This window comes from Drosophila santomea, chromosome 3R (genome assembly GCF_016746245.2).
Source record: "Drosophila santomea strain STO CAGO 1482 chromosome 3R, Prin_Dsan_1.1, whole genome shotgun sequence".
Lineage (NCBI taxonomy): Eukaryota > Metazoa > Arthropoda > Insecta > Diptera > Drosophilidae > Drosophila > Drosophila santomea.
In genome coordinates, this window is record NC_053019.2 from 6,723,909 (window position 1) to 6,743,864 (window position 19,956).

The 19,956-nt window shown below is 41.7% G+C and overlaps 5 protein-coding genes across 8 annotated transcripts; 4 read left to right on the top strand and 1 right to left on the bottom strand.

The window, feature by feature from the left end:
• Window positions 1-23: 23 nt before the first annotated feature.
• Window positions 24-2,514, bottom strand: LOC120452169 (arrestin domain-containing protein 17). The gene is made up of 3 exons (XM_039636274.2): window positions 2,310-2,514; window positions 556-1,605; window positions 24-430 (listed from the first exon to the last, which is right to left on the bottom strand). The coding sequence occupies exons 1-3, from the start codon at window positions 2,422-2,424 to the stop codon at window positions 186-188; spliced, it is 1,410 nt and encodes a 469-aa protein (XP_039492208.1). The 5' UTR covers window positions 2,425-2,514; the 3' UTR covers window positions 24-185.
• Window positions 2,515-2,798: 284 nt separating this feature from the next.
• On the top strand, window positions 2,799-5,187 carry LOC120452170 (arrestin domain-containing protein 3). 4 transcript variants are annotated; one of them, XM_039636276.2, is made up of 5 exons: window positions 2,799-3,151; window positions 3,288-3,437; window positions 3,501-3,709; window positions 4,076-4,670; window positions 4,786-4,949. In XM_039636276.2, the coding sequence occupies exons 1-5, from the start codon at window positions 3,040-3,042 to the stop codon at window positions 4,803-4,805; spliced, it is 1,086 nt and encodes a 361-aa protein (XP_039492210.1). In that variant the 5' UTR covers window positions 2,799-3,039; the 3' UTR covers window positions 4,806-4,949. The 4 variants fall into 4 exon arrangements, with proteins under 4 accessions (XP_039492210.1, XP_039492211.1, XP_039492209.1 ...); XM_039636277.2 differs by having other exon boundaries at window positions 4,749-4,826; XM_039636275.2 differs by having other exon boundaries at window positions 2,803-3,151; window positions 4,781-5,187.
• A 264-nt stretch (window positions 5,188-5,451) lies between these two features.
• LOC120453359 (arrestin domain-containing protein 2) lies at window positions 5,452-7,205 on the top strand. The gene is made up of 5 exons (XM_039638031.1): window positions 5,452-5,659; window positions 5,721-5,870; window positions 5,937-6,145; window positions 6,206-6,788; window positions 6,848-7,205. The coding sequence occupies exons 1-5, from the start codon at window positions 5,545-5,547 to the stop codon at window positions 7,018-7,020; spliced, it is 1,230 nt and encodes a 409-aa protein (XP_039493965.1). The 5' UTR covers window positions 5,452-5,544; the 3' UTR covers window positions 7,021-7,205.
• A 133-nt stretch (window positions 7,206-7,338) lies between these two features.
• LOC120453357 (arrestin domain-containing protein 17) lies at window positions 7,339-9,610 on the top strand. Its single transcript, XM_039638030.1, has 5 exons — window positions 7,339-7,527; window positions 8,125-8,268; window positions 8,326-8,537; window positions 8,602-9,181; window positions 9,251-9,610. Exons 1-5 carry the CDS (start codon window positions 7,413-7,415, stop codon window positions 9,505-9,507), a joined length of 1,308 nt encoding a protein of 435 aa, XP_039493964.1. The 5' UTR covers window positions 7,339-7,412; the 3' UTR covers window positions 9,508-9,610.
• Window positions 9,611-9,971: 361 nt separating this feature from the next.
• Window positions 9,972-12,581, top strand: LOC120451773 (arrestin domain-containing protein 17). The gene is made up of 5 exons (XM_039635703.1): window positions 9,972-10,161; window positions 10,720-10,848; window positions 10,903-11,120; window positions 11,267-11,861; window positions 12,377-12,581. Exons 1-5 carry the CDS (start codon window positions 10,047-10,049, stop codon window positions 12,559-12,561), a joined length of 1,242 nt encoding a protein of 413 aa, XP_039491637.1. The 5' UTR covers window positions 9,972-10,046; the 3' UTR covers window positions 12,562-12,581.
• The last annotated feature ends 7,375 nt before the right edge of the window (window positions 12,582-19,956 follow it).

Here is a 19,956-nt window from a genome sequence, read left to right on the forward strand (position 1 = left end):
AGTTGTCTAGGCTATAATCACAATTTATCGCATATCACCAAGTAGACACTTTTATATTCTGACTTGTTTATCATTCCGATAGTCATACATATATAGTAAACATTTTGGTAAGTACACTGGCGAACCGTAAAAGAAATAAATACTGCCGAGATAAGATATAGTCGTGATTTTCGCGAAAACTGCCCTCAGATCTGCACAGGTGACTCCACTGGTTGTTTCTCCGGTTTTGGTTTCGACTGTCCAGGATCGGCGGGACGTCTGCGGCGACGACGCCTCTTCTTCTGGGGAGGATTTGGCGGCGGGCTCTGGAATGTGTCCACATCGAAAACTGGGTAGCGGGGAGTAAACTGGGAAGCCTCGCTGACGGTGTTCGCGTCCGTATCCGCAATATCAGCAGTCATGAACATGGCCTGCTCGTACGTAGGAGGAGCTATGGAAAAATATAAAAATGTAGAAATATAGTTTTATGAAAGAGTTTTAAAAAAAATTAAGGAATTATATACAAAAGACTCTATTTAACATGTGTCACAGTATAGTCCCAGCTCTTGTACTCACGTAAATCTGGTACAAAATCGTCGGCGGCTTCCAACTCGTCATCTCCGTCCTCCGGAAGCTCAAAGTCCTCTAGATCCTCACTCATTTCGTAGCCGGAGTTGCTGACCCCGCTTGCGGCCATTTGAGCCAGTTCCATGGCCCTTGTTGAGGTACATGGCAAGTCGGCTGGCAGCGGACTTCCAGCTGCGAAGGCGTTAGTTGGCAGGAAGTCTGGTCCGGAGACCGCAGTTGCCAGGGGCACGTTGCCAATGGTCACAGGGATAATGAGCCGCGGATTAGCCATCAGCCAGTTCATAACGGCCACCACACGCACTTCGTAGGATACCCGCACCACCTTGCTCAGGTGCTCGCAGGTGGGCGCCGTGGCCGGAATCCTCAGGGTTTCCGTGTATGTCCGCTGCCCATGATGAGCCACCGGACCGCACTCGCGCTTCACCAGCATTATCTTCTCGGAGGTGGTGCGGAGCGAAGGCGTATCCGCCGTGTAAGTGGCTCGCAAGTGCAGCATGATCAGTAGTTTGTGGCAGTCGGAACTGGAGTCATTGCGCACATGGGCGTGGATGAGCATGAACTGACCCGGAACATAGCCTTGCTGCTGCAGAGTAACCTTCAACTGCACGGGCTTCGTGTGCATCAGGCAGAAGTGTTCCACGGCCTCATTGCTCGCCGGTTCCCGAAGCATTTTGGTCTCCTGGTTCAGGTCCAGCAGCTTTAGGACCGTGAAACCCACGTTGTGGGTACGATTGGAAGCTCCTGGCTTCAGAAAGGTGACCTTGGCCAGATACCGGATGTGTCCATAGGCACCCTCGAAGGACGAGGGGCAGTGGCTGGGAATGGGGCAGGCAAAAGTGTAGGTGTACGTGCCGGCGTCCATGTTGAAGTTGCTGCCTTGCTCGGAACCCATGAGGTAAGTGGTGGAGGCTATATAGTCCTCCCGCCCGCTGTACTGGTGTTTCGATCGCTTTTTGGGGTTTTGGATGGCCACCGCTTTACCATGTCTGCGGAGGCGCCACTGTGCTTGGGCATAGCCACTAATTTGCAGTTTTATTCCTAAAAGGCAAAAGAGGGTTTCTTAAAAGAAAATCCAAAATTGAGTAAGCCAAGTGCTTACTTATAATGTAGGCTAGGGGAACAAGAAGACAGTTCCCTAGTTAAAAAAAAAAAGAAAATACAACGGGCTTGCTCATAAAAGTGTCTCACTTTGTTTATCTTTTTGAATTACCCCACACTGTTGGTCTAAAATTAGGATAAGATAAAACGGAAGCGAGAAGCCTTAACAGATATTTCCAAGAACGGGAAAAAAAGGCTGAAAGGCAATTATACAAATTTTATAATTACTTGATTCGGGCTATTCAAGCAGATGCCAAATGATACAGTTTAATTTAAGGACAACAATTAACCTGTTTAAGAGTACTAGAAAGTGTATATTTCGAAGAATTAACATTTATTGTCTGCATATCACTTCAAAGCCCAGACGTAAACGGTGAGTAAGTCCCCTGGAATTTCCTCGACAGAAAATAAAATCAGTTGGGTAGATCCCCAGCCATAAGTAAGGTTGTTATCGGTCCCTTTCGGCTCCAGAAATCATCAATTATCGCACATTTGGGGTGTCCGCATGGTTATCACTTAATTACCCATTTCAATGGTTTGCTGAATCTGACATTATGCGAAGCGATAAGATACGTCGCGCTCGATAAACAAAAGCCAGACACTAATTTCAGAACTGTTTGGGTATCCTAGTTGGTCTCACTTACCTCGCAGTTTCTTGGTCTTGTTCAGATTGACAATCACCTTGCCGGTTATCACCTGGCCGGTGAAATAGGTGCCGTGCTCATTCTGGTCGAACGTTATCATGCAGTTCTTTGACATGGTGGCGAACAAGTGATGGGCTTATGGATCTCCAGAGCTTTTGGATTGGTCCTAACACGCCCGCTGCTAAACACGAACTGCGCCAACTGGGCCACCTGTATTGGACTCTCATTTTCAGTTTTGCCGTCGGCCGGCATTATCTTATCGCCTTAACTCTCTACAAAACCCACTGCAATGTTTGTATTTCTGAATAGTTGGCAACGCGGCCAGTTGAGTGAAATTCCTCCATATATATATTAACAACTTTTGTGATAAATCAGTGGCACTATTCCTTTAGTCCTCTACTCCTCTATTGCTACATCGCCTTATCATTCCTAACCCAACCTTGGCAAAACTGGCTCTCATCGATCAGTTCTCTCTGCTAGTTTCGTACTTCCCAAATTGCTGTCACTTACATATGTAAATACTTCGATAGCAATGGTACAAATTTGTGTTTAAATACTGAGATACCTTTCGCATTGATAAGATAAAATAAAAATGTTGGTCAAATAAATGCTGCACAAAAAAATAAAATAAAAATAGATCCAGTGGGTGACTTCAGTTTGCTGGGCGCCACGACACAGGCAGGGTAAAAGTTAAACAGCTCCTGGATTAACATACAAATTATTCCGAACCATGGTAATCTGTGAGATAGAGTTCTGCAATAATTCCCGGGGAATTTATTATGCAGGCCAGTTGATTTCTGGACAGGTGGTTATTAAAACCGACAAGGAAGAGCCAGTGAAAGGTAAGGCGCTGATTCATTTTACACGATATCTCTATTCGAAGCAAATGTTATTTGCGGAAAGACCAAATTCGATTTGAAGTGCACGAGTTGCAAGGGCTAAAATAGCTTTTAAAGTAAAAGCATTTTTTTACTTCAGCTGTAATTCTTACCATCAAGGGATATGCCGAAACCCATTGGGCCGATACAGAACACGATCCGGAGGATCAGTCGAACGGTGAATCATTCAATGGACATGTGGACTACTTGGCCACCAGGGCTTATCTGCACGGGTCTAGTTCCAGCATAGGTGCGTTCGAAGATGATAAATCACCATAAATCAAGAGACAATGAAATCAAAGCTCCATTTCAGAGGTGCTTATTGAGCCCGGCACCAGCACGTATAGATTCGCCTGTCAGTTGCCCATCACATGTCCCTCTTCTTTCGAGGGGACACTAGGTCGTATACGTTATCTGGTGAATGTGAGGTTCGTGCGTCCGTGGAAGCACGATCTGAATTTTAATCGATGTTTCACTGTAATCAAAGTGATGGACCTGAACTCCGAAAGTCTGATGCTGAGAGTAAGTTTTTTTGGCATCCGTTCCAATATTCTTTGATACTCTTTCTTAGATAACTTTTTCGAATGTTTTTTTGAAGGTTCAAATGTGTTCTTGTATCGTTTCTTAAAGTGCCTTTCCGTATCGTTAGGCAAATTAGGAAAAGTTGTGTTGTTGTTTATTATAGGTTTCTATTCTTTCGTGAACCAGCTATTATACCATTTTGCACAATAACTTAACGTAGTTAGTTATTAATTGTATCTATATATATTTTTTGAGTACACACATATACCTATACCTTTATGTTGTCCACTGTACCATGTGTTGTACCATTCTCTAGTATGAAATTAGCCGTAAATGATTTTAAACTGTGTATTCGTACAATTTCAGGTACCCAGCCAAGTGGAGTCCCAGCGCACTTTCTGCTGCTTTCCCTGCCGCTCGTCGCCACTCAGTATGCGACTTTCTGTGCCACAAGGTGGCTTTGTGCCAGGACAGACCGTACCGGTGGAGGTGGTTGTTTCCAATGACAGTGGAGTAGCCGTGGAGGACATAACCGTGAAATTGACTATGGTGGTGATTTACTACAGTCAACCCCCGTCCGCGGACACCAACAAGGATCGTTTCGAGATGGTCTTAAAAACCGGAGGCGGCGTGGCGACCAAATGCCGGAAGCAACTTAACTTCGATCTTAAGGTGCCGGCCACTCCGCCAACCTGCTTTAATCTATGTAGCATCATTCAGATCGGCTATCAGGTGGAAGCGGAGGCCAGGGTCAAAGGTTGTCATGGCGGCCAATCCCTTCACATGCCCATAACTATTGGAAGTGTCCCGCTAACGGAGCAACTCCAAAAAGAACCAAGGACTTGGAGCGAAGTCCTGCCACCCCAGCAGCTTGATGCCAAGGCATTGATTTTAATTGGCAGCGAACAGCTTGGAGAACCACTTGGGATCCCAAATCCATGGGCTGCGGATCCTTCTATTGGTAACTAAAATAGGAGTTTTAAGAAAATGAAATATACTAACAAACCGTTTACCCTCCAATTTACAAAATTCTTCTAAGATTATAAATAAACACATCAATATTTATTTTAGCTCAGCCGACCTACGCCGCGGCTAAACACATCTCCCTGGATCCGCAAAAGTTTTCGAAATCTAAAAAAAAGTCTCAGAAAAAAGGCATCAAAGGATCACAAGAGAAGAAAAACGACGCAATTGTGTTTTTACCCTTGTACGGAGTCTTTGATTTGTCAAATCAAGTGGACGAACTGAATTTGGGAACAAATGAACTCAAGACTGATGGAGGCTATGTCAATGACGAAGTAGAAAAAAGCACTTGGCTTTAAAACGATTGCAAATGAATATTCCCACTGTGTAAACAATTCATAAGTAATACTAAAAAACATTAGAATAGGTACTAAAACTGCGGTAACTGTTTTGACCCGCGTGAATAATATTTGCCGAGTTGCGCAATGTCTTATCCATGAGAAAATATATTTATTTTAATGAAATTGGTCTCCTCAGATGCCCGAGTTTCAACTCATTTGGGGGCTTTTCTTTTACAGCCAGAAATATTACCATCAGCTGCTTTCGCTGTTGGACCTGATAACTTGGCTCACCTGGTTACGAATCATCCATTTACTGTATATCAAAATTGTAGGGGGTTTTTGTGTTTACCAATAAATAGATTTATATGTGTACTGATAAGATAAATAAACCTAAAGGTCTCCAGAGCACAAACGAGTTGAAAGAAACTTTTTTGTTCAGTTTGATTGCGGCTATTGAAGGGAAAACATCTCAATAATTGACAGCCATAAATTAATATAAAACTTGCGGTGGGGCCAACAATAAAATAAATCATGGGAATAATTTGCCAAATTTTATTTCACAATAATACGGAAGGCGTTTTTTACGCGGGCCAAATGGTTGCTGGTCAAGTGACTCTGAGCACGGATAAGTTGATTCAAATCAAAGGTAAGTGCTCATATCATAATTGCGAGTTGTCATATAACTTTGTAATATTTTATGTACTTAGCAATTCGACTTAAGCTAAAAGGTTTCGCAGAGACTCATTGGACCGAAAGCAAGACTGATTCGAACAACAAGTCCACTTCAGAATCGTACAATGGATTTGAGAAATACCTGTCCAGTAAAGATTATCTCTTGGGTTCCGAATCAAGCCCTGGTATGGCAATAAGTGATAATTTGTTATTGAAATTCGTTAAATAATTTTTTGGTTTATTCGGCACAGAAATGTCATTGGAGCCAGGAACCAGGTCCTATAATTTCGCTTGTCAAATACCCATCAACTGTCCCTCGTCGTTCGAGGGGACCCATGGTCGTATACGTTATATGGTAGACGTCAATATCATTCAGCCTTGGAAGTACGACAGCGTGTTTACAAGACCTTTCACAGTAATTCAAGTGATGGACATAAACACATATAACTCTGTTTCACAGGTAAATATAAGTTGAATTTTAATGTGCACAGAAAGCTAAAATAACGTATTCGCTTTTAAGGTACCCGTGCAGGCCAAGACTGAGAAAACCTTTGGAGTCTGGCCCTTCAAATCGGATCCTCTAACGCTGGAGCTGAATTTGCCGCAGACTGGCTTTGTACCGGGGCAGACGGTACCCGTAAATGTTTTGGTTGGTAACGAAAGCAAAATTCGGGTGTATGAAGTAAAGGTCGGTCTATCAATGATGATCACTTACTACAGTGACCTGAGTTCAGGTTCCAATTGTGAGCGTAAGTCCGTCACCAAGTTGAAGGCAGACGGGGTTTTGAGGAACTCGCGGAAAGCATACGACTTTCAACTGCTGATTCCCTCTACTCCGCCTTCGTGTTTCCATCTGTGCCGCATTATTAAGATTGGATACCAGATCGAGGTTGTGGCCAAGGTGAAGGGCATGCATATCAACGGAACTCTGATACTGCCGGTGACTATTTGTGGTGTTCCGATATCGCCGCCTATGGTGCAATACACACCACAGAGCTCCGGGCCAGTGGTTCCAGAACAAAGCGGTTTGACTTTGGTTGGGGCTGAGGGAGCTTATGCTCCAGCTGCTCCCCCATATCCCTGGTTGGAAGGATCCACACTACGTAAGTTATTATTATTATAATAAGGCCGTACCCATTATGTAACCTTACGATTTTTAAAGCGCCACCGAGCTACGCCGAGGCGATGCATACTCATAGTGACTTGGAGAAACAGTCAGTAGCGGGAAATCTGGAAGAGAAGTCATACAAGCCGTTGTATCCTGTCTTTGATTTGTCTACTTCAACTGTAGAAAAGAGCGAGGGAGCAGCTTTGGACAAAGAGGGGAAAAAATGATGGCGACTGAAGAAACTATTTCAAATTTGAAAACTATTTGACATCCAATCCCACGCCTACTACTCAAGAAGTCCTTGAGCTTTTTTCAGAGGTATCAGGCTATTTACTGCGCGACTGCATTTGGCAAAATGTATAATTCAAAATTGGCCTGGCCATCGCTACCAATATAGAACGACCGCAATGTTTGTTTCATTCTCAGTTGATTTCTGGCACCCAAGTGGGCATGTGGGTGTTATCGTTGGCAAAAGCTGTCCATTCCAGTCTGTCTGGTGTTCTCGAAAGTTAGGGAGTAAATAACTGAACATTGGCATTAAAATCAAATCAGTCGTGTTTGCGCTGGCATCAGAGTGGGATCGGCCAATAAATACGCAATTGCGGTTACAATTACAATTATGGTTGTTACCTGTGAAATTGATTTCGATAACAATCCCCATGGCACCTACTTTGGGGGCCAGGTTCTAACTGGCAGAGTTACGTTGAAACTGGACAAGATGAAGTTGGTAAAAGGTGAGGGAGTTCGTTAGAGATGCCTTTGGAATTTGGCAGTGCGGCATGAGTCATCCTTATCTTATCGACCATTTTAAAATGCGGTTAACGTTTTGTAGCGAAGATCAAGTCCAGTGACTCATAATATTTATAGTGAGCCGAGAACCACACGTGCGAAATGTAATGTGTATAGAAAGGTGTTCCATGAACATACACAAATGCATCAACGATAAATATTTGCGCTCGATAAGATTAAATTATTTTTAAATAATCAATGGGTTTCGCATTAATTGATATTGAAAGGGAGTGATACATATTTGGCTTTTTTATAAACACAACTATTTCTTGTATAAGTTTTGGTGCATACCCCAAGTGAACGCATAGTCTGTAAATATGTTTGATTAAAGGAATTTAATGCGTAAAATATCATAAAAAAATTGTGTGCTTCGTTAGAATGACTTTTAAAAATTAAAATAATTAATTCAATTTGTGACTCCATTGAATTAAAATTTAGTTTTTAAAAACGCCGTGTGCGAATTAACAATTGACACCTTGAATAAATGCTTACATCCCTTGTTTATCAAATTCCATTTTATACGTCAAGTTTTTTCTCCGCAGCCATCACCTTGAACATAACCGGATACGCAGAGACGCGATGGATTGAAAGGGTAACCAGAAACAGGAGGCGGAGACGTCACACATTCTACGGCCGCGAGGATTACATAGCGTCCAAAACTTTTTTGGTGGGATCCAATCTGAGCAGTCCGTAAATCCCCACTTAGGCACGAAAGTCCACTTTATTAATAATCATATCTGCAGGCCAAGTATCCATTGAAGCGGGCATTCACACTTACAACTTCGTGTGCCTTATTCCCACCGAATGTCCTTCGTCTTTCGAGGGAGCACACGGCAGGGTGCGGTACATGACAAACGTGACCCTGGTCCGGCCCTGGAAATTTGATCAAACCTACACACGTTGCTTTACGGTGCTTAAAGTGATGGACCTCAACTTCGATAGTCCACTGCTGAGGGTGCGAATCCAAATCTAACACGAATAAAAATCACTTAAAAACTAAACTAATCACATATTTTTAGGTACCCGCCCACAGTGAGACCTCAAAGACCTACTGCTGCTGGCCTTGCCGGTCAGATCCTTTGGCCCTCCAACTGACCGTTCCACAGACAGGATTTGTGCCTGGCCAGAACGTTCCCATCAGCGTGCTGGTCACGAACGACAGCCACATCCCGGTGGAGCAGCTCCTTATAAGTTTCGTGATGCTGGTGACATACCACAGCAAGCCACCTTCGATGCCCAATACCACATCCGAGAGGTTGGTGGTCAACACTTTTAAGGGAGACGCTGTGCAAAGGAACTGCAGGAAACTGTTTAGCTATGAGATCAGAGTGCCGGCCACTCCGCCCACCTGCTTCAATCTGTGCGGCATCATCCAGATCGCCTACCAAGTGGAGGTGGAGGCCAAGGTCAAGGGCTGCCACAACAACGAGGTCGTCAGCATTCCTGTGACCATTGGCAGTGTTCCTCTGGCGCAACACGTACCCATCCAGCCTCGAGGTTTGGTCCCCCAGCTAGATGTTAATGAACTGGCTGTTGAAAGATTAGCCACTGCACCAGCTCCGAATTCTTTGAGTCCATGGGCTGTCGACGAATCCATTCGTGAGTTACCTAGAACTATAATTTTACGAATTTCAGTATAAATTGACGTCCTGTGTTTGTACCTTTTAGCTCCTCCCAATTATCAGGAGGCTCTTCACATGCGCAGCACGGCTGCAACGAAGTCAGACGACCTAGACGAACCGGAACCAGTACCGCCCAACACTCTTAGCTTGGATGGCGGTGCCTATAAGCCACTCTATCCGGTCTTCGACATACCTAGTCCTTCAGCTCCACCGCCGACGGATTATACACAGAATTATATGGCTGAGAGAGCCTTTGTCAATCCGGCCATGGATGTGGACAAAGACAAGGGAACGTGGTTATGAAAACGAAAACAAATATTAAAAATCTAAGGGCGACAAAGCATTTGTACACAAAGCAAAAATTCCACCTAGAACTTTATAATAAACATTATTTTCACAATTATCATCACTGGTACATGTTTAGGCGATTTTTACATTTTTTTGAGTTATTAATGCCCTTTGCTATTAATATTTTCAAATGATACACATTTCTTACTCCTAAAAAAGACCTCGATAATGATACATGAATGCTGGCACTAAGTTCCCCAGGGCCAAGCCCTCTTCCACCAACCCAGATAACAGACCGAACACCCAAAGTGATCGTTCAAGTAGTTCGCAAGGGAGCTTTTTATCGACTCTTATACAGTTTGGACTCCGATTCCATATAGTTCCCTGAGAAGTCCGAATCCGACGGCGTGTCCAAGTTAAGGTTCTTATCGCTTATCTAACGACGCGGTCGCACTGCAAGCAGTCCAGAAGTATTGTACTTAAGTTAGTCGAAGTGAGTTGCCCCCGAACATCGGTCTTAGCTTTTTCGCGCTCGGACATTTAATCTGGGTAAAATGGTCGTTACGTGTGAGATCAGCTTCGATAATAATAGACATGGTACTTTCTACGCCGGTCAGCTGGTAAACGGATGCGCGACCCTCAAATGTGACAGGTCCAAGGAGGTTCAAGGTACTTGCCATAAACGTTTGATTAATTATATTGAAATCAAATCCCAAAAGTTCCGTTAATTGCTTAAGTTTAGCTCTACCTTGCGGCAGTGTTATAAATAGTGGCTCGATAACGATATGTGTATATGTAAAAATTCCGTATTTTTATGACGACACTGAATTTAGCGGACATTCTTCGACGCGGAATGTGTGGGGCTGATTGATAAGACTCCAAAGTGGCTTTGCTTCGGTATTATTTTAATAACGAGATTAGGGTCCCCACGAAATTATATTGAAAAGAGGATGGAGTGCTATAGTCGAGTTTCTTGACTATCAGATACCCCTTACTCAGCTGCTTTTCAACAAATCCAGAATACCCCTTTACTCTACTAGAAACATAATTATAATTATAATTATAATTAATAATTGGAAATATTTAAACACCCCTCAAATATTTATAACAGTTTAGTTAGGATTAGAACTGAATTATTCATATACTTGGCACTTTTAACTTAATTAACTGCTTATATAACGCTAGTATCGTAGTTAACTCTTTTCTTCAATTTCTCTTAAATCTCAGCTGTGCTGCTCAAGGTGGTCGGGTATTCTATAACCAAGTGGAGCGAAAAGAGTCTGGGCTCGACAAAGCTCTACGTGGGCCGTGAGGATTATCTATCATCAAACACTTATCTTTTGGGTTCCGAGCAAAGTGAGTAGCCCTTAAAAAATGTTTGCCCTTATAAACAATTGTATCTCCGAAAAGACAACAATAGACTCAGTATTCAGGCTGGTGTGCACAACTATAACTTTGCCTGCCAGCTTCCCTATCAGTGTCCCTCGTCCTTTGAGGGTCGCCATGGCTGCATCCGCTATATAGTGAAGGTCCTGCTGGTCAGACCGTGGAAGTTCGATCAGGCCTACACAAAGGGCTTTACGGTTCTTAAGATGCTGGATCTCAACTTCGACACTCCCCAGTTAAGGGTTAGTATTTAGTTAAGTTATTAAAAATTAAAACGGATAATAAGTTAACAATAATTCAAATGAATCTTGCTTTAATTCGGCGTTATAGTGAAACAACAACTATATTTATCTTAAGCAATCGTTTTCATATCGATTTTTTATCACAGTCCGCTGCCCACAGCGAGGGTTACCGCACCTTTTGCTGTGGTCCCTGCAAGACAGATCCTTTAAAACTGGAGCTGCACCTGCCGCAAGCCGGTTACGTTCCTGGCCAGAAGATTCCCGTGACCATGGTGGTAGTCAACAACACTGCCGTAGCCGTCTCCGAACTGCGACTCTCCCTGGTGATGCTGGTGCGATACTATAGCGTCAGTCCTGAACACTCCCGGGTGGAACGAATAATAATATCGCGAGCCAAAGGGGACTCCGTGCTGAAGCAGTGCACCCGCTCCCAGACCATCGATTTGCTCGTACCCTCAACGCCGCCCACCTGCGTGGAGTTGAGCAACCTTATCCAGATCGCCTACCAGCTGGAGGTGGAGGCGTTAGTGAAGAGTCTTCGGGAACAACAGCTGATGGTCATGCCGGTTACTATTGGCACCATTCCCCTGGCGGTTTCGGGCATAGTGGTGCAACAACCTCCCCGGCGAAGTGCCCACTACGAAGGACCGGAATCTAGGAGGAATCCACCCGACGAGCTACCCATGGTGACCGCACTTGGGAGCTTGCCTAGCGATCTGACGTCCGGTGCAGCTGATTCAGGTGAGATCATGATTTTGCAGTCTACGTGCCAATGAACTTGTCATGATTGACTGCAACCTTATCAAATTCTTTTACGAACCAAGCACGCAGTTTTTGTAGATATCGACCAACTTACTTTCAAAACATATGTCAAACGCAAGTTTCAAGTACCATTATTTAGATAATATTAAAAAAAGGGCTAACAAAAGTTTAATAAAACTAAAACATAATGTCGAACTCGCTTATAAGGGCGTATATAAGCTTGTTGAGTAAAAGTCCCACCTTCATACTCATTTCCAGATAAACAAATATTTCTACATTTAGACGATAAGGTGTTGTGAATGAACTGGTTAATACATTTCTCAAACTCAGCAGAATTGTTCATTTATTAATATAATGTTCGGTGAGGGTTGAGTTTATAAGAGACTTTCGTTAGGACCATACGACTATATAAATAATTCCATTTTTAAGTAGAAGTATTTGAAGTATTTATAATAGTTTTAATGTTTAAGTAAAAACTATTTACTATTTTTCAGGGCTCCCCAATTATGAGGAATCCCGGCACACTCAACGGGGCAATATCAACGAAGAAGAGCTGCATGCATTCGGAAGCAATGAGTTTGCTCCCCTTTATCCCGTATATAGTATACCCAGTCCTACGCCCGTGCTCACGGCAAACACCCGGAATGCGGGATTCGTCAACCAAAGTTTTGTCAAATAAAGCAATTTTTAACAAAGTGGTCCAATCAGTAATCTTGGATTGTATTTATTGTATTCATAAGATATATTTGAAGCACTTCCTAATTAACTTCTGACATTACAGCGCGAATTATTCTGAATACTTTTATACATTTTTCCGTTAACTACTAATACAGCTCCCTGTTACCTTTTCCTTACAACACATTCTGCTGTGTTGTATTATTTTAGTAACATTACAGCTTATTCTTTTAATTACTTCCTACCCCAAATGTAAATTATTTTCAAGTTACAGTATACTTCCTACTTAACGGTTTTCGCTTCTACTTTGTATGTTACATGGTGCAAAGTTAAATACACTTACATTACATATTGAAAACGGGGCTCACAAGATATTTTACAACAATTTATTTGTATTTATAAGATACATATAAAGCACTCCCTTAATTACTTCTGACATTACAGCGCGAATTATTCTGAATACTTTTATACATTTTCCTTACTTACATTTTCCTTGTTACCTTTTCCTTACTTCCTACATTGTGCTATGTTGTATTATTTTCGTAAGATTACAGCTTATTCTTTAAATTACTTCTTACCCCAAATGTAAACAATTTCCAAGTTACAGCATACTTTCTACATAACGGTAACGAAACATTTTTCGCTTCTACATTGTATATTACATGGCGCAAAATTTCATACACGTACATATTTAAAATGGAACTCACAAGAAATTTTACAGCTCCTTACTTTTATCCATTAGTTCTATACTGTAAAGTTAGCTCTTGGTTTTAATATCCTTACGTTCCACCTTAAAGTGAAAATTTCCTTCGGAAATATCCTGTACTGTATTTAAATATGTAAATTGTTATTTTAATATCTGTATTGAGTCAGGTACTTAAGAGCTGTTTGATGACTTCAGTATTCCAGGCCTTTATCATCTTTCGGTTCAGTTGCAAGTGAAGAACAACAGGGGTTTTGATTAATATGTATATAGTTTCATATTTGCCACGTACTATTTGTTTTAATCCGTGATATTTTAGTTCAATAAAAAATAAATTGTTCTTTTATTTTTGTACCCTGTTGTGCATAAAAGCTGTTTTTAGCATAGGGTGGTTTTCAAATGGTTCGTAGACCGAATTCGCTCTGTATAACAAAGTAGCTCTATTTTAAATTTGTATAACACTGTTAAATAGTATACGAATTGTTATAGGATGCCGATTCGAACATAAATTATAGTAGCAAGTGTATAAACCTTTATAGAATTAGTACTTTTTATTGCTAGATGTGTATAACACATTTCGTATCAAGGCGATATGACGTGCTGGAAGTTTTTGAGAATGCAGATTCAAAAGACTAACAGTTGCACTTGGACGTGTTTTCTTAAAAACTGATGACCTAAGAAAAAATTTGGCTTACCACTCTTCGTAACTAAACTCGCATTCCGCAAAGTAAATCTACAAAATAACAAGATTTTTATTGAAAATTCAATGCCTGGTAATGAGTTCAATAGGTCGTTTATATTCGATGAATTTATTTTGTTGTCGGAGATGCTTAAATGCTTAAATTGAGCTCCCGGCACGCTCATGATGCCATCAACCATTAGGGAGAATTTTCGGCGACGGAAAACAAAACACCGACCCACGGACATGTTTAGTTTTTATCATTCGCGCATTTGTTCGCGGACTCGTGCTTACTGGTGACCCATTCCCGCAGTCCAAACTTTCAGGTTGGTAATCTGTTGGATTGTCCTTCGTAAGCTCCCTGTTTTTTTGGGCCACAGTCTATGGGTTTCCCTCTCTGGACCCTGGAATTTTAGGTTTTAAGTGTAAGCGGATACCGAGCAACTGACACGTGGAGTGTAAGCGTTAAAAGCATTTTATCAATTCATAAACCATATTTTCCTCACTAAAAATTCCTCCTCACTTCAATTAAGTTCACTCTTATTTGGAGCTTATTTGCGCTCTCACTTCAATGTCGGTCATAAAAGAGGTAAGTGTAGAGGAAAATTAAATGCTCATAATAATTGAATAATAATTGAAAATATATTGAAATTTAATTTTGAAACTATTTTATAGGCACTTTTTGTACTCTTACGGCACTTTCATTTCCCTTCAACAGAAAAACATGTTCAGATTTGGTGTTTGGTAAATATAAAGCTCCAATTTTCATTAAAACTAAGGAGATGTAAAGACAACATTTAGTCAGAGGCTTAGTAAATAAATGTTCTTCACTGCAGTCGCATTGAGAAGTGTAGACATCGCACCCAGTCGAATCTAGATGGGTAAATGCGCCGAACTAAAGACCGCATTAAGTAATTTCCCTCGTCCTTCCCCCTAAAATGACCCAGTCTATTGGGGGTATCTGGGTCTGGACTCCCGGCAGTCTCACAGTCTCATTGGGGAGCTATTGGTGGCCCTCTGCATTTGAATTGCTTACTCAATGGCGCTTTCGTGGTAATTGGCATTTGGCTTTGGCATGTCCGAATGCCAAACTGGCTAAACTAAATGCATAACTAGTTCCGGCTTCTTGTTTCGAGTGGATTCTGATGCTTAGACGGTTGTTGCTGAAATTTGGAATTTAGATGTACTTTTCAGGAAGGAAAAACACAGAGAACTGAAAAACGAAATTAGTTGAGCTTAGCCCGCGGTAAAATGAATGCAGAAACATGCAGATCGTTAGGCGGTATTCTTGGGTTCTAAAGGCCATGCCTAATATATTCCAATTGTTAGGGAGCCAAAATCAAATGTGAAAAGCCTTGTTCCGCAGTAGAATCATTTGAGTTTTTACGACTTTGGCGCAAACAAATCCCGAGGCGTTGTTAAGGCTTATATTATTTAATTTATTTAGGTGCCAGTTTAAAAGCTATTTATTCATGTGTCAAGTGCCTGCAATTGATTCTGCCCGGGCGCCTAATGGATTATAGATAATGCCAATGTACGTGCCACATAGATAGACATGTTTAGTCCAATTTGCTGGCCAACATTGTGCGTTGAGTACTACCCACCGACGCAGAAGAAGGGGAAATAAAATTAGCATTTTTTGTGGATTCGATTTGCCGGTTATTTTTGTGGGCTAGGGTTTTTGCTTTTCCCCCTGGGCAAGGCAGCTTTCCCTGTTTTTCGGTGGAAAGCTGTTTCAGTTTTTCTCTTTGGCGAAACGCAACGTATTTCTTGTTTATCCCGGCTGGTTTGCACCTCAAGCAGAGCTGTTTGTCTTTGGCTTCGAGTGTGTGTGCTGCGGATTTCACGCGAATTTCACCGATGGTTGCTCCGGCTAAACCACCTACCCTCACCACCCAAGCCACCTGAAAACCCCACGCCACATCAGCAGCGCTTTTGCGAACAATCGCAAGTGAATTTGGCCCCGCAAACGAATTTCAGCGGCTTTGACGGTAGCAATTTGAGAGGTCCACAAGCCTCCAAATCCTTGTCCTTGTATTCAGTATCCTTGTTGGGCTTCGACAGGCGCTATTTGAGCTCCAGTCGAGCAATAAAGATGATTGGACACTTGTGATTAGTAGCGAAAATGCGGAAAGGCAATTCCTCCACAACTACCGAAGGTGGCCCAAATAAATCCTCTAAAATTGCCTCTCCGGATTGGAGTTTTCTGTGTTTCAATTTGTTTATAAGACTGGCCATTATTTTATCCAAGTTCCATAGCAAGACTCATTATGGTTTCATTAACAGGCAGCTCTCCCCGCTCTCTATAAACCAAAAAGTTTACTCGACTCTGGCTAATGGCAAAAACTCGTCACGCACTCTCAGCCAAAACTAAAAACTTTATTGTCACTTGTGCGATATACAGAAAAACCAGCGGCACACACTCCAAACAGACCAAAATTGGAATTGACAAGATTTAAGCCCGCACTGACTGAAGTTTTGTGTCGACAGTCTAAGCCACTTTTCCGAGTTGCACAGACAACGGCCAAATGCAACCGAAACTTTTCCGGTGCCCCCCAAAAAGATGCAGAGCAATGGGGCATGCACTAGATCCCATTCAATAGACTGCAGGTGGAAAGTAGAAAGTCGGAGAAAAAGTACGTTCTTTATCGAGCTTCTAGCTTCATAATTTCGTGTATAGTGAATTATATTATATATTTTATAATTATTAAACACTTGATTAAACTCTAAACATTTTTAAACGTAAGCTTTCTACTATTAAAATAATCATAAAAACCTGTGTATTGATGGGTTAAGATACATATATAAAAAAGGCCCTCTGAATGCTCTTAAGCTCATTTTTATTTTTGCTCCGTGCAGCCATACATGGCGTCAAAAAGTTGGTTAGCAAAGTCAAGTAAAGTCAAGTCAATGACTGTCGGAAATCAAATCTGCTCCGCCCGAACCCGAACCCGAACCCAAACCCAAACCCAGACCCAATCCCGAACCAGCACCAGAACTAGAACCCACCGAGGATGATGGCTGCATTGGCTGGCGAAAAAGCGGGGCTGATGCTCGGAAAATTTCATAAATCAAAGTGCCGTCGGGAGGTGCGTGCTGCAGGACTCGAGTATCTAAAGGAGCGCCAGGATTCAATGCACGGCGCTGTAATTGCTTTATGCTCTGGAGCGTGATGCGGTCAACAACGCAACGTGAGCGAACCATTTCGATATGGTCGTAACACCCATCTCCTGCGGCCCGCATTCTCAACCAACTAGTGAATTGGAAAAGCTGAAAAGTTTTATGATATTTTTTGGTTAGCTGGCTGCTCGATGCCTTGCCTTGGGTTATGCCGGCCGGGCAGGACAAAATTCCAGCTGAGCTTGAAAGCCGGGCATAACTTGTCTCATTGGGGTCAGCGGACACGATACTTTTATCCGGAAACTTTCAGACAACTATGCATTTGAATACGTCATGTTCCCAAAATATTGCTGACAAAGTAGCCAAGAGATAAGTGCTTGAAGTTATAAGCTTGAGGGGACTGTAGAATACTTAATTATAGACAAAAATAGTTATTTCTTTCAGATTTTGAAGTTCACTTATAGTTCACACTAGTCATTTGGTGGTAACAATAAAAGGTACCGTGACATCTACAATTCATTGAAATTATCTATTATTTAAATGTATTACGATCTTTTTGATCTTATGATCTTTTCTGAGATCTAGTCGACCATACGGACATGGTTAAATCTACTCGGCCAGCAATTCCGATCATTTTATTCTATGAGTAACGGGTATAACTTTGAATAACTATTAAAAGTTACCACAAAAAACAAAACAAATTAAAACAACAAGTAGCTTTCCCTTTTTAGTGATAAAATTTAAATATTAAAGTATAGCAGTTTTCTTCCAGTTGCAAATGCTCACGACATATTCCACATGATCTTCTGCGACCTGCTATTACAAAATTACCCTTGGCAGAAAACTTTAAAAAATGCATGGTGGCGAGTAATAAATTATGCTGTCCCCATCTCACTCTGCGTTATGTTTTATGCGGCCCCTAAAAATGATGTACATGTGGATGATAAAAAGTAGATTGCAAAACATCAAGCGAAACACCTTTCGGCCAGAGTGCATCGCACTCGAATGTCAAAGCTAATAAGCAGCTTCAGTGGAAATATTTTTCCCGGGGGAAAACTCTGTCGCCATCCTTTTCGCCTTTTTGCCGGCTGTTCTATTTCGTAGCAGATTTATGGGCAAGTATAAAGCAGAGGAGATGACGTTGAGGCTTCGCAGGTGTGAAGGTTTAGTGTCCACATGTGGGTGTTGCTTCCTATTTTCGCCTTTTCAGTGTTGCAGGATTATGAAGACAACAAAAATGCTGCATACTTTGTGGGGGCTCTAATTAATGAAAGACTTTGCTGTTACCCTTCTGCCACTGTCAATGCATAAAGAAATTTTGCTAATTAAAAATAATCGCAATAGCAGGCTTCACTGCAACTTTGTCTTTGCCTCGGAAAACCAACCCCTCATGCTCCTCCCATTCTGCCCAGGGGAAAATTTCCGAACTGGTCGGCCATTTCTTGTGATTATTTTAACAACTTGGCCATGTTGCTGCACTCACTAAGGACACGAAGAGCCATTTGCACCATTGACACTTACGAAAAATGTACTAACTATTTTAAAGTGAGCTAATGCAATATTTTTTACACGTAGATTATACATTTTATATAAGATTTTATAAGATTATTACAAGTATTTTAAAGTCTTGCAATGTATATATTTTGTTGTCACTTAAGCTTGTCTACATACTTTTTATAGTTTTATATGGCTGCCATCAACCAATATTTCGGCTTGCAATGTTCAGTAGTTTTTCAATTAGAGTTTTTTTAATCCCCGAAGGATTACTTCGTATTTCAAATTTAAATAAGCAATCTTTTTTCTCTCTGCAAGTCGTAGAAACTGCTCGCGGGCTGCAAGTAATTGTCTCCGGCTCGTTGCTTTGGATTTGGATCCGGATTTGGCGGCTTTGGCTGGCAACATCATTAAATGTGTATATAATGGAATTGCTGTGATTTGTTCCAAGCGGAAGATTTATTATCGCCCTGCCATTTTCCAGGCGAAAAAATCGGCATTATGTTCCGCATGCCTGGTGACAAAGTGCAGCCAGACGACGGCTTTCATTTTGTGTTTCTGCACAGCAATCGGGTCGTTTACATAAACACTTTGGAAATTTATTACTCTTGGTTGGCGTGTGTGTCTGTCAATGGCAAAAGTTTGTGCATTTCATTTGTGCAAAATTTGCTTACAACTCAAATTGAATTAACCTGATGACTCAGTGGAATGTGGGGCGGTGTTCCACCGAATGCTTTCGACCAAATTCCGGCGGATTACTTAGGACTCATTGCGACGAAGTCTTCGGGTTGTAGGAATCCTCATCCGAAACGCCATAGTTGTCGTGCTAGTTGAGCCATATGCCAACTCATTTGCATTGAAAGTTTTTCCCTTTCACAAGTTTTGCTGTGAACATATGCTCGAAACCCTATTAGGTCTTCATCAAATTAAAATATGTCGGCCTCGACGGGAATAATGCTCGGAGCCATTGCTAAAATTAATTGCCTGCAAAACTATACAGAAGTCATCTGGAACCTCTCCTTCAGCTGGAAAAGAAGGTGCGCAATTTCGCAGTCATCAAATAAATTAAAACTTGACCATGGACCAACTAAGACTGAAGGAAGCTGCAAAATCTCAAAAGTCTCAGTTGAGTTGCTCAAACATCTGTGCAAATGTGTGTGGGTTTGACAGAGATTATGTCTGCATTTGGATTGCTGGATTTAGGGGACACTGGAGCGAGAGCTTGAAGTGAAAATGAATTTATGAGACAAAATGAAATACTTGTGCATGAGTAAAATTGTTTCAGTCTGCCAGTAAGAAAGTAAAATAATTGCCCAATAAACATGTATATTTAAAAATATTGCCCGAGTGCTCAGCAAACTTATTTCCCTAATGGACTCGGCATCAGGCCCAGAATCAATTTT

Excerpts from the sequence above, each read along its gene's own strand:
- LOC120452169 (XM_039636274.2), bottom strand. The coding sequence starts at position 2,424 with ATGTCAAAGAACTGCATGATAACGTTCGACCAGAATGAGCACGGCACC. Across the intron at positions 1,606-2,309 it reads CAAGACCAAGAAACTGCGAG|GAATAAAACTGCAAATTAGT; the intron begins GTAAGTGAGACC and ends TTTGCCTTTTAG. Across the intron at positions 431-555 it reads CGATTTTGTACCAGATTTAC|CTCCTCCTACGTACGAGCAG; the intron begins GTGAGTACAAGA and ends ATTTTTCCATAG.
- LOC120452170 (XM_039636275.2), top strand. The coding sequence starts at position 3,040 with ATGGTAATCTGTGAGATAGAGTTCTGCAATAATTCCCGGGGAATTTAT. Across the intron at positions 3,710-4,075 it reads CCGAAAGTCTGATGCTGAGA|GTACCCAGCCAAGTGGAGTC; the intron begins GTAAGTTTTTTT and ends GTACAATTTCAG. Across the intron at positions 4,671-4,780 it reads GGCTGCGGATCCTTCTATTG|CTCAGCCGACCTACGCCGCG; the intron begins GTAACTAAAATA and ends TATTTATTTTAG.
- LOC120453359 (XM_039638031.1), top strand. The coding sequence starts at position 5,545 with ATGGGAATAATTTGCCAAATTTTATTTCACAATAATACGGAAGGCGTT. Across the intron at positions 5,871-5,936 it reads GGGTTCCGAATCAAGCCCTG|AAATGTCATTGGAGCCAGGA; the intron begins GTATGGCAATAA and ends TATTCGGCACAG. Across the intron at positions 6,789-6,847 it reads GTTGGAAGGATCCACACTAC|CGCCACCGAGCTACGCCGAG; the intron begins GTAAGTTATTAT and ends CGATTTTTAAAG.
- LOC120453357 (XM_039638030.1), top strand. The coding sequence starts at position 7,413 with ATGGTTGTTACCTGTGAAATTGATTTCGATAACAATCCCCATGGCACC. Across the intron at positions 7,528-8,124 it reads CAAGATGAAGTTGGTAAAAG|CCATCACCTTGAACATAACC; the intron begins GTGAGGGAGTTC and ends TTTTCTCCGCAG. Across the intron at positions 8,538-8,601 it reads TCGATAGTCCACTGCTGAGG|GTACCCGCCCACAGTGAGAC; the intron begins GTGCGAATCCAA and ends ACATATTTTTAG.
- LOC120451773 (XM_039635703.1), top strand. The coding sequence starts at position 10,047 with ATGGTCGTTACGTGTGAGATCAGCTTCGATAATAATAGACATGGTACT. Across the intron at positions 10,849-10,902 it reads TCTTTTGGGTTCCGAGCAAA|ACAACAATAGACTCAGTATT; the intron begins GTGAGTAGCCCT and ends ATCTCCGAAAAG. Across the intron at positions 11,862-12,376 it reads GTCCGGTGCAGCTGATTCAG|GGCTCCCCAATTATGAGGAA; the intron begins GTGAGATCATGA and ends ACTATTTTTCAG.